Source organism: Siphateles boraxobius, unplaced genomic scaffold (assembly GCF_051911475.1).
Source record: "Siphateles boraxobius isolate OS27281-9 unplaced genomic scaffold, OSU_SipBor_1 8, whole genome shotgun sequence".
Taxonomy (NCBI): domain Eukaryota; kingdom Metazoa; phylum Chordata; class Actinopteri; order Cypriniformes; family Leuciscidae; genus Siphateles; species Siphateles boraxobius.
In genome coordinates this window covers 25579538-25592272 of record NW_027509208.1, presented here as the reverse complement: position 1 = coordinate 25592272, position 12735 = coordinate 25579538, and the positions used below count along the sequence as shown (strand labels likewise).

Sequence of the window (12735 nt, the reverse complement as noted above, 5' to 3'; positions counted from 1 at the left end):
AGGATGGGTACATGGTGCATGGTGACCATAAAGGGATGGACATGGTCAGAAACAATGCTCAGGTAGGCCGTGGCATTTAAACGATGCCCAATTGGCACTAAGGTGCCTAAAGTGTGCCAAGAAAACATCCCCCACACCATTAAACCATCACCACCAGCCTGCACAGTGGTAACAAGGCATGAAGGATCCATGTTCTCATTCTGTTTACGCCAAATTCTGACTCTACCATCTGAATGTCTCAACAGAAATCGAGACTCATCAGACCAGGCAACATTTGTCCAGTCTTCAACTGTCCAATTTTGGTGAGCTCTTGCAAATTGTAGCCTCTTTTTCCTATTTGTAGTGGAGATGAGTACTCCAAATTGTAGACTCTTTTTCCTATTTGTAGTGGAGATGGTACCCGGTGGGGTCTTCTGCTGTTGTAGCCCATCCGCCTCAAGGTTGTGCGTGTTGTGGCTTCACAAATGCTTTGCTTCAAACCTCGGTTGTAACGAGCGGTTATTTCAGTCAAAGTTGCTCTTCTATCAGCTTGAATCAGTTGGCCCTTTCTCCTCTGACCTCTAGCATCAACAAGGCATTTTCGCCCCCAGGACTGCCGCATACTGGATGTTTTTCCCTTTTCACACCATTCTTTGTAAACCCTAGAAATGGTTGGCACCAACAACTATGCCACGCTCAAAATTTCTTAAATCACCTTTCTTTCCCATTCTAAACATTCAGTTTGGAGTTCAGGAGAATGTCTTGACCAGGACCACACCCCTAAATGCATTGAAGCAACTGCCATGTGATTGGTTGATTAGATAATTGCATTTATGAGAAATTGAACAGGTGTTCCTAACAATCCTTTAGGTGAGTGTATATCGTCATATCATCCAGCCTTAAAACTTTTTTTTTTTTTTTTTTCAGTGTTTATTTAAAAACGTCCAATTATGCAGTTAAACAATATAAAACAACACAATATATAGGGTTTGATTTTACCCCTAAATTCAACATATTGACACAAAATGATAACTGCAAATCCACCTTTTGCTGCCTGGAGTCCAGTTGTTTCTATTAGTCTATAATGTATATAATGTGTTAAGAGCTCGCTTAAGTACTGAGGAACAAAACCTTTTAGTGCGTTGTAAGTAATTAGCAAGATTTTAAAGTGTATACAATGTTTAATAGGCAGCCAATGCTTGCAGTACTTCCTGGTTCTAGTAAGAACTCTAGCTGCTTCATTTTGGACCAGCTTAAGTTTGTTTATTAAGTGTGCAGGGCAACCACCCTGTAGAGCATTACAATAATCTAGCCTTAAGGTCATGAACAAGGTCAACTAACTTTTCTGCATTTGTCATTGAGAGCATACGTCATAATTTAGATATATTTTTAAGATATTAATTATAATGTATACCTTAATTATAATTATACCTTACAGCATTAGTTAAGAGATATTTTTTTCCTTTTTTTAGTACTCATTTTTTATTATATTTATTATATGGTACCAACACAGAGAGACATTGTGACAAATCAGATACAAACCAAAAAACAGTTGTACCAACTTCCCACCCTCCCTCCCTCCCTCTCCCCTACCGCATGATATAACAAAAATATCAGTGTAGCACAGATAGAGTTAAAGAACAGTCCGCTTAATGTCCATCCAGCAGAATACTCTGAACCTTGGTAATTCCATCATTCCATGCTTGAATTGTCCGAGGCGTGGCGCAGTTGATCCTGGCAGACGAGAGTTCAAGAAAAAGAATCTCCAGGAATGTATTCAGCCAATGTTTATGAGCTAAGTTGTGTTGTGGAACCCAAACTTGAACAATGATCTTCTTGGCTGCCGTTAGCCCAGCTAACCAAATTTTCCTAGACCTTTCATCCATGCCTTCAAGTTCAGAATCATCATTGAGGAGATGTAAAACAGGGTCCATAGGGAGTTGAACATCTATCAGATCATACAGTGATTTGCAACACTTTAGACCAAAAGTCATAAATTTTAGGGCAATCCCACATTATGTGCATAAAAGTCCCCAAGATATTTTGTGAGCAAAGAGAACAAAAAGGGTGCAGGGCTTGACCAATTAAGTGCCTGACTCTAGGGGTAAGGTATGCCCTATGGGAGATCTTCATGTGAATAAACTGATGGTTGGGATTCTGAGACGAGCTACATATGTTATTCCAGCTTGTGCCCCAGTTTATTTCCTTACCCCTAAGTGCCATTGATCGATCCCATGACAGAGTACTAGGCTTAGGAGACAAAGATGACAGAAGCCTGGCATACAAAAAAGAAACAACACTTTTTGGGGCCACATTTATCCAGTTGATTACTGGATGTTCCTTCATCTCTGAGCCCCATACAACATTATGTGCTTTAAAAGCTGATCTAAGTCTGAAATACAAAAATAAGGAGTGTCTGGGGATACCATAAAGTGAAACCAAGTCGTTAAAGTTTAATAAAGAATCTTCCCCATTCAAGTCTCCCATGACCCATATACCTTTTTCTGCCCATACACCTTGAATGAATGGTTTATTTCCAGACAATAATTTGTTATTACGCCAAATGGGAGATGATCTATGCCATTTTGCTGCAAAACCCACTAGCCTCTCAACCTGTCTGGTAGTCCGAAGCATGTATGTCAGTACCGGGCCATACCACAGTGTACAACGATTAATGGAGAGACCAGAAAATAAAAAGTCCTTAAGCCTAATAGGGGCAATTATGTCCTGCTCTATTGTCTTCCACGGTGATGTATAATTTGGATCCAACCACTGCTTAATTGGACGCATAATGAAAGACCAATGATAATATTTAAAGTTAGGAAGTGCCCATCCTCCATCTAACTTGTTACGCTGTAGTGTGGACCGTTTAATACGAGGTCGCCTCCCCTTCCATATATATTTGGTGAGTAGCGTGTCAACTTTAGACCAGTAGTTCTTTGGTGGGGATAGTGGCAGCATAGAGGAAATGAAATTAACACGTGGTAAAATGTTCATTTTCACTACTGCTATGCGAGATGGGACAGAAGCAGGCAGGGCAGCCCATCTTTTAGTATCCTCCTCAACCTTCTTCAACACATTTGTGTAATTGGATTTAGATAGGGCTGTGACAGATGTTTGAATCAACACCCCTAGATATTTGACCTCTTTGGTAATTGTAATATTAGTAGGTAAAACCAACTGACTTCTATCCCCGTTAATTAACATCAGGGCCGATTTAGAGAGATTAATTTTAAAACCTGAGAGTGCACCAAACACATTTAATGCTCTAATAGTGTTGGGAAGAGAATTTTGAACCTCTGACATATATATTAAAGTATCATCCGCATACATTGACACTTTGTGAGTAGAAGTGCCAATGTGAATAGGAGAAATAGTTATACTGTTACGGATATACTGCGCTAGAGGTTCTATAGAAAGATTAAAAATTAAAGGGGACAAGGGGCAGCCCTGTCTTGTACCACGATTGATAGTAAACAGATTTGAAATGACACCCCCAATACACACTCTAGCAGAAGGGTTCGCGTACAGCACCTGAATCATTTTAATAAACTTGGGCCCAAACTTAAATTCACTAAGGACACGCCATAAGTACTGCCATTCGAGCCTATCAAAGGCCTTCTCGGCGTCGAGAAAGAGAAGGCCACAAGAGGGGGGAATCTTCTGAGCTTCACCCAAAATGTGAATTAGTCGCCTAACATTGTCTGCAGCCAAACGTCCCTTCATAAAGCCAGTTTGGTCTGGATGTATTAGATCAGGCAGTACTGACTCTAGTCTGCGCGCTAATACACGGGAGTAAATTTTAAGATCAGCATTAATAAGAGATATTGGTCGGTAGCTCGCACAGTCAGAGGGGTCTTTGTCCGGTTTGGGGATAACTGAAATAAGAGCAGTGTTAAGATCTTTGTGGAAATGTCCTTGTTCAATAGAAAAATTTATAGAATCCAGCCAGATAGGACCTAAAGTCTCCCACAGAACTGAATAGAGCTCAACCGGCAAACCATCCAGGCCAGGAGAACGCCCTTTCTTCATACTTCTTAATGCTAGATGTAATTCTTAGTGAGATAGGCAAGTCAAGATGTTCCGCATCCTCTATGGAAAGAGTGGGAAGATTCAGATTGGTAAAGAAATTTGTATAATCACTCTCCAAGGGCTGGCATTCACTAGAGTACAGTTTGGCAAAAAAGGATGCAAACGCCTCATTTATATCTAGATTAGTTGTTGCCATTTCGCCCTGGCCCCTTTTGATGCATGCTATTGATCGACTTTCCTCCTGACGTTTAAGAGTCAGGGCAAGAAGATGACTCGGGCGGCTGCCTTGTGAATAATACTTGTGTTTGGTAATATGCATTAAATATTCCACTCTGTGTCGAAGCAAATTGTTCAGTTCAGCTTGATGTGCCTTCAATTGAGATTCTGTATCTTTATTATACTTCCTTTTAAGTTGAGTTTCTATTTGTTCACATTTTAGTTCTAAATCCGAAATCTGACGAAGTCTATTACGCTTAATGTAAGATGAAAATCTGATTGCGTTGTTTCTGAGGAAACCTTTTATGGAGGCCCATAAGAACATTGGGTTCTCTACACTCCCCTTATTAATGTCTATGAATTCGTTGAGTTCAAGCTTGAGCTGATTGAGGAAGTTTTCATTTTGTAGTAACGAGGAGTTAAACCTCCATCTAGAAGACTTGTTGTCCCTAATATAATCCAAAACTAAATGTTGCTTCAATAGGATTATGGTCTGAGATAAGTCTGGGAAGAAGATTTATTGATGAAGATGTAGAAACCAGATCAGTTGAAGTAAGTAGGTAATCTATCCTAGAGAAAGACTTATGGTTAGGGTAGTAATATGTGTAATCCTTTGATGAAGGATTATGTAGTCTCCAAAAATCCACCAAATTGAGGTCCTTTGCTAAATTACCTAGAGCCTTAGAGGAGGCTATCTGAGTGTGAGTAGCAACAGTGGTGGATCTGTCTAGGATGTTATCAAAAACTGCATTCATGTCCGCGCCAATAACCAAATGGTACTCGTCTAAAGTTAGCAATTCTTTGGTAATGTTCTGAAAAAATGCACCGTCAAAGATAGCTGGGGCATAAATACTAATAAAGGCTACTTTCTTTCCATCAATGGAGGTACAACAAAATGCTAGCCTTCCTGAAATATCCGAGCTTACCTTAACTATGTTTATGGTCAGATTACGTCTCATTAACACAGCTACCCCCTTGGTGCTGCTACCATCCGATTAGGCAGCGACAATTCTATATCTCCTATTTTGCAGTCTTAAAGTATCGTTAGGTTTAAGATGAGTTTCCCGCAACAGTGCTATATCAACATATTTGCGATGAAGGAAATCTAAGAGCTTGGACCTTTTGAATGGAGAATTGAGCCCTCTCACATTAAATGTCAAAACATTGTATCTATCCATTGTCTCCATTGAGGTAAGCCCAAAACAAACTGTGTGTAGTGAGGTTGAGATAAACTGCCGATGTATATAACGAGATATGAGAAACTACTGTCAAGAAAGAAATGACTGTGCAAGAACATATCCATCCCATGCGGAAAAAAACCCCCCCTGAACACCCCAACCCCCCTCCCCCTCCCCCTAAACTCACCCCCAACCCACATTGTCGTCTGTGAGAACCACAAAGCGATGTCTAACAATGAACTTGTGCCTATTAGCCCTGATTGGAACAGCTTCTACTGCTTCATAACTGAAACATATTGAAAAACCTTGATTCAAAAGATAAAGGAAAATATAAAATGGGGGATAATCATCCTATCTAATAAAACAGAGAATACGATAAACTGCTTACAACCCCCGAAAAAAAAAAAAAAAAACACAACATCAAGCATCATGTTAAACTCGAGCATCATATGCCTACACATTTTAACCTGCTCGCAGTCATTCCATGTCAGTGAAGCGCAAGGATTCTCTAGCAGAAGACCTGGCATTATTCTCACTCTGTAGAGTTGAAGCAGTGTCCTGTCCCGCGAAGAACAGTTCAGCCTCCTCTGCCGAATCGAACGACATTTTGTCCCCTTTGTACGTGAGCTTCAAGATGGCTGGGTAGATCAAGAACGAGTCGATGCCTTTTTGTCGCAATTGGGCTCGGATTGATTTGTATTTGTTTCTTCTCTGCACGGTTTTGGCACTGTAGTCGGCGTAGAATTCCAGCTGAGTGTTGTCTGGTAGCTTAGGTTTAGTGCTACGAGCTCCCTGCTGAATGGCTTGACGATCACGATAACGGAGCACTCTGAAGATCATTGTCCGCGGCCTGGCAGAGATAGCAGAGAAGATTCGGTGGGCTCTATCAATTTCTATGGAATTCCGGGCCAGTGTCGGAATCCACTGAGGTAGCATTTTACAAAGAAATCCGACCGGATCATCACCCTCCGCCCCCGTTGGTAAGTTAATTAATCTCACGTTGTTCCTCCTCGATCTATCTTCCATCTCGGTGACTTTCTTCTTGAGGCTGTCTAGCTCTGTGAGACAGTGATTGGTGTCCTTTTTAGTCTGACGGAGCACTCCGTGCATTGTGTCGACTTTAGCGGTCACCTTTTCCATATTTTTGGCATGAGTGTTGATGTCGTTGTTCAGTGATCTCAGTAATGCCCCATTTTCAGCTATTTGACTTTCGAGCGTTGTTAAAGCTTTAGCCAACGTCTCACTCAGCATTTCGGATACAAGGCCTCGTAGCGTCTCTCTCTCTGCCTCTACCGTCTGCCTAATGAGCAAGGAGATTTCTTTGGGGAGTAAACTAGCTGACGAAGCACCGGAGCTCAGGCTAGTTTTGAATCGCTTACCGGGGCTTTGTTTGGCCGGCGAGCCTGCGCTTTTCTTTGACGCCATTTTACGATGCTGATGTAAAAGAAAAGAATAAAAACGAAAATAAACACTGTCCGGTATGTTAAACAAACAAATTGTTGCAAAAAATAAGCAGTTAGGCTGCCATTCAAAGGCCTTTTGGCAGGAGCTCAATGCAATGCGACCATCTCGCTGCGCGCCTCACCGGAAGTCCACCAGATATTTTTTTCCTTGAGGAAATCTGCCATGTACTGTACCTGATAGGCCACAATTAATCGATATTGAATTTAACTAAATTGAGTTGAATCACAAGCTTGTATATCGAATCGTGAAATTTGTGTCAATGCCCAGCCCTAGTCATAATTTTTTGGCTCATCGTCGGTGTATACATCAAACACATTTACATGGTGAACCTGCTCTATGAAAGAAGTCGGTCTATTGTTCATGTGTGCTTGGTACTCCTATTTCTATTTTATTCGCTATTTTTAAAATGCTAAAACCAAATTTGAGTTGTGTTGAGTGTGTTCAGACGGCTCCTTAAGTGGGTGTTTCTCAATTGGAATAAGCTAGAAATTAGAGCAGAATTTATGCCCAGAATCATGCCAGAAATTCCTCTACAGATGCAGCAGGAATTGGAGAGACTCCGAAAGCAGCTGGATCAATCAGAAGGAGGTCGAGACACCCTTCTCCAGCGGGTGAGCTTCCCTTTCTTCCACTGAATTGTTTTGCTACAGCGCTGGCTGATGCAAATATGTTTTCCTTTGTTCATCTAAAATGTAAATTGTCATCATCTACTCTCCTTCATTTTATTCTTGCCCTTATGTTGTTCCAAAACTAAACTTTCTATCTTCCAAAAAACACAAAAATGGCATTTTAAATAGCGGACATTTTTTAATAACATCTGTTTCTCACACAAAGCTATCATAGAACTTCAAAAGATTTTTAGTGCGCCAGTCGTGTGGACTATACAGTTCTACATTTTGAGGTAGTCTTTCCACAGAGTAACACAGCTTGTTTTATTAAGTTTGGAGCTATAAATACTAATAAAGTGTGAGAATTGAACTGTGCAAATCAATGAAAGCACACAGCTCTGGCAAACCTTTAGCACTACCTCTGCGCATCACAAGCTGCTGAAAGCACGACGCAGGTCAAGACCGCTTGTTCAACAGTTTGTTCTTCTGTATTTGTTGCACAAAGTTAAAAACCAAGTTAATGCTTTAAATTTCTGAGATATTCAACTAAGTATATACAGTGGTAGAGTCCTATTAAGCACAACTAAGGGGTTGATGTGATCTCCTTTCATGCGTAGTTGGGTTCAGTCAGTGGAGTAACATTGGAAATCTGTTATTCAAAGTCTAATTTAAACCTACAAAGCGAACACACTTGTATGATTTTGACAAATTAGTATTGGCAAGGAAACTTGAAAATGGCACTTCTTTACAAAAAGGTTGCTAACCCCTACTTTATATGGTTGAAATTAGGACTATGCCAATTTTGTATTTTTATATCAATGTATTTTAATTCACATTTATTCCATATTCTAAGGTTAATAATGAAACGGGTCAAGTTTAAATGGTGGACAGTTTTTATTTTTTAATGTGTGTATCTGTGCTGTTGGCCTGCAGATGGATGCCATGCATTCTCAGCGTCTGAGGATGGAGAAGGAGCGTGTAGATTTGCAGAGGGAGTTGTCTTTACTCTCATCTCAGCAGAGAAGCGCAAGGAGACCGCAGGAGAGAGGGGTGACAAGTCTTGACCGTGGTAAAATATGTCGATATGGGTAAGATTAGAGTGTTTTGTGGATTGTTTACTGTTTAATCGCTGTGTGTGTGTGTTTTCCCCAGGATGCACAGACCTGGAGAGAGAGGTTGAAGAACTGCGGGTGCAGCTGGGTAGAATCGGTGTTTCTAGTGAGATGGAGGAACTGAAAAAATGTGTAGAACGCAAAGAGAGAGAGAGAACTCAGCTCGCTTTCCAGGTTGAGGTTTGTGTGTTTATTTTTATGAAACTAATTTCCCCTTGGGGGACATAAATAAAGTTAAAGTTGATGATATTGTTTTTTTACGAGTGCTCAACAGGTCAGTGCCCGGTTGCATAAAGCACCTTAAGTGACATTTTCCCTTAAGTTCGCCCTTATGTTTCCCTTAAATCTAAGGGTGTTGCAGAAAAATACCCTTAAGTGTTACTTAACGTTTTTTTTAAGTGAAACGTCATAAACACTTAGAATTTCCCTTAAATGCTGTTTTTTCCCTTAAGTAATCCCTTAAAAAGCGTTAAATGTTGCATAAAACCCCTTAACGGTCATTTCCCTAAGTATAATTTAAGGTTTGGAAATCGTAACCTTAAGAGTAACGCGGACAAAAATAAGACGACATGGCTGAATTTATGGAACCAGTTGAAGATAATTATGTGCAAAGACGAATTTTTAGAGATCGGGAGAACCCTTTGGACCATCTTAGCGATGAAAAATTGTTGCTTGAATACCGGTTTGATCGACGCGCAATTTTAACATCGCTAACAAACTAGACGGCGACCTTGACCATGTCACACATCGCAACCACTCTTTACCTGCAGTGTTACAACTGCTTATAGCACTGCGTTTTTTTGCAACTGGAAGTTTTCAGACGGTAGTGGGAGATGTTTTCCACATTGCATAAATCGTCTGTCAGCAGAGTGGTTCACCGGGTTGCGGGGGCTCTTTCCCGTCATTTAAACGCAACGGTCAAGTTTCCATCCCATCATGACCAGGAGGTCATTCAAACCAGTTTTTTTTCGGAAAGCAGGTTTTCCTCGCATATGTGGTGTTATTGACGGCACACATATCAGAATACAGACGCCCCAAACACACGAAGACCAGTACGTAAACCGAAAAGGCTACCATTCAATTAATGTACAATTAGTGTGTGACCATCTCTGCAAAATTACAAATGTTGTTGCATCATGGCCCGGGAGTACACATGACTCCAGGATTTTGTGGAGAGCAAACTAGGGAGTGATTTTGAAGCTGGAGTGCACACTGGTCTCCTGCTCGGGGACAGTGGTTACCCCTGCCGTCCATGGCTCATGACGCCCTTCATGAATCCCCGTAATGCTGCACAGGCATGTAATTAATTAATACGTATATTCCTATGAAGGTATAATTTGGTGCCTAAAAGATTTGCATGGAAAATGTTAATCAAATTGTGAGCATTAAAGAAATATTAGCAGTAGTTTACTGAATTATAAATGTATTAAAATATGTATTTAAAATAGGTATGCACTTTCTATTGTGTTGCTGCTACACGTTGTCAATTCTGTAACACCTTACCTGATTTGCGTATGTTTTAAAATAATCAAAGCCTCAAATATTTTGCACTCTAAGAGAAAATCTTTTATGCAATACATTACCTTCATAGTATTTATCTTAAAGCACTGTTTATAGCCTACTGGTAAAAATCTTTATTATTTTTTCTTTATTTTTTTTACCCGATTAGGAAAAGTACAATAATGCGCTGACCCACACAAGGTCGATTATTGAGAGGACCATCGGACAGCTGAAGCGCAGGTTTCACTGTCTCCACAGCGAACTGCGTATTGAGCCTTCAAGCAGTAGCACCTCAATGCAGTACATGAGATCCACGGGGAGGAGTCGGATCAAGAACCAAGGGGTGGAGATGGGTAGGATTAGGGTTGGGTTTAGGGATTAGGGGTGTGTTTAGGGATCAGGGGGCGGAGTTGGCTAGGTTTAGGTGGATGTAAGGTGGGAGGAGTTGGATCTGGATCCGACTCCTCCCCGTGGATTTCATGTTCCGCAGTGAGAACCATCTCCCTTCAAGGGCATGCAGAATTATTGTAGCGTGTGTTGTGCTCTTCAACCTTTCCAAGACGTATTCTGCTATCGAAGAAGAGGATGAGCACGGGAATGAAGAGGGCTATGAGGAACTGCATCTGATTCAAAATCACGATTTCCAACAGGCTGGATATGCTGCTAGAGATGCCATTGTAAATGCTTTCTTTAACTGATAATATAGTTGTATTAATAGTAGTCATCTTAATAAGAAGAAATAAGAAGTAGTAGTAGTAGTAGTAGTAGTTTTTATTATTATAACACACACACACACACACACACACACACACACACACACACACAATCTGCAATTTAAAAAAACAATTGTCAAAAAATTACTCAATTGTAGTTATTGTTATTTTTCCTTCAGCCTTTAGCTGTAAAAGTTTGTTATTTAGAATAAAATTATAGAGCTCCTGATTTTCCGTCTCCTTCTTTAGTTTTTCAATCTCCAGCTGCAGTTTCTCCTTTTGAAGCTGCAGAACCTCTCTCTGCAGTTCCAGCACATCTTCTCTTGATTTGGCTGCAGGTGATATTTGCGGTCTTCTGAAATACGCAAGTAATGGGGAAAATTAAGAAAATCTTAAAAAATAATATTAAAGCTGTTCGTTGGATTAATTATAGGCTGAAGCAATAGTTAACATAAATCATTACTTAGGGGTTGCCTGTATCGGCGTTCTGCTGACGATCTGATGGTGCTGAAGTTGTTTTTCAGAGTGCTGCAAGGGTCTAAATGTGACATTAATGTCAGTTAAATCATTATGTTATAACGTATTATGTCTCTAATGATGTCAAAATAATAATTTATCCTCTAAGCCACTGTTATTATATGATGATACAGGAAAATAACTTAATGCCTCACTCTATGTTACACTGTTGCACTGGTTCAGCTTCACTCTCTAAGCCGTCACACATGCCAGACAGGACAGGTGAGTCAGCTCCAATGATGTTTTGTACCATTATAGTACAGTCCGACAACTCAGCCGGTGGGGGTCCTCCACCTGTTGGTCAGTTTTGTAATCGTTAGGTCTTAACACTGTACAGCAATAAAGCGCACTCTTCACCAGGGTGCGGTGCTTACAATCTTAAAAGCGTAGCGCTAGTCTTGCTCAATCTTACCTGTTTTGTTGGCTTCTTTCTTATAAGCGCTCAACTCTTTTTTTGCGACCACAGTGATGTTTTCATATTTTTTAAGGACTTCCTGAACCGTCCTCTTCACATCAAGATTCCTTGCGTTGATTTTTTCCGTTATTTCTTCCCACTGTTTCTGTTTTTTTGCAGCAGTTACATGGGGATTTAGTTTGCTTTTAAAATTTGTTTTTCTTTTATCATATTCGTCAAGAAGAATGCATTTCTCCTCCTCTGTCCAATTAGGCTTTCTTTTTTTGTTTTCTTTATCCATTCCGATATCCTAGCCTACTTTATTAGCCTACTTTATTTGATGAAAACGCGTAATTGCTAGTGTTAGTGTTTTGCGTATCTATGGCAACAACAGACTTTTATAACGTGAATCCAGGATCGCTGTCGTGAAACACTTAAATGTTTCCCTTACCTAAGAGAACCGTTTTAGAGATTATATGCAACACCCTTAAGTTATTCTCTTAGGTATCACACTTAAGGGAAAAACTTAAGGTGCTTTATGCAACCGGGCACAGATTTTTATCTCTGCTTGTGCATCCTTATGGACATTTTTGTCCTTTTCAGTTTTTTATTTTATTTTTATCACTTTGCCTGTGTTAATGCTAACTGCGTAAATTTTGGCACAGGTGTGTATTTTTATTGGAATTTTACTATTTTACCGCCATTTTCTTAAAAAAATCTTTTTTTGCTTTAGCTACACAAAATACTCCCACTCAGCGCCTTTTGGACAAAAATGGCCCCATTGAAACCCATTAAAACTGCCATTTTTAATCCCAGGTCCTTTTAACTATAAAATGATGCAATCTTTGTTCAGAGGCTTTCATTTTGTTGGCAAGGCTTCAAAATTTTAATTTTTACTATTTTTTACCAGATGGTGCCATTTTTCCAGGTTTGGCCTATAAAACAAATATTATTCCTGTTTTCTGCTTCGGTATATTATAGAGCCAATTGGATAAATTGTGCAATGATAATTGTGTGGGTGTG

At 40.0% G+C, this 12735-nt stretch overlaps 1 protein-coding gene and 2 long non-coding RNA genes across 9 annotated transcripts in view; 2 read left to right on the top strand and 1 right to left on the bottom strand.

The window, feature by feature from the left end:
• cep128 (centrosomal protein 128) overlaps nt 1-12735 on the top strand; it is a 165673-nt gene that overhangs the window by 65760 nt on the left and 87178 nt on the right. For 6 of the 7 annotated variants that reach the window (XM_077219951.1, XM_077219955.1, XM_077219954.1 and 3 more), the window contains 3 exons: nt 7406-7480; nt 8411-8546; nt 8630-8769. In XM_077219951.1, the coding sequence (XP_077076066.1) occupies nt 7406-7480; nt 8411-8546; nt 8630-8769 (351 nt within the window). Of the gene's footprint in view, nt 1-245; nt 303-7405; nt 7481-8410; nt 8547-8629; nt 8770-12735 lie in introns of all 7 variants that reach the window. The other variant, XM_077219953.1, reaches the window with a different exon arrangement.
• Nucleotides 9128-11732, top strand: LOC143728976 (uncharacterized). Its single transcript, XR_013199931.1, has 3 exons — nt 9128-9179; nt 9455-9511; nt 11624-11732. It is a non-coding gene; the product is annotated as an uncharacterized LOC143728976 (long non-coding RNA).
• On the bottom strand, nt 10967-11513 carry LOC143728974 (uncharacterized). Its single transcript, XR_013199930.1, has 3 exons — nt 11474-11513; nt 11266-11340; nt 10967-11157 (listed from the first exon to the last, which is right to left on the bottom strand). It is a non-coding gene; the product is annotated as an uncharacterized LOC143728974 (long non-coding RNA).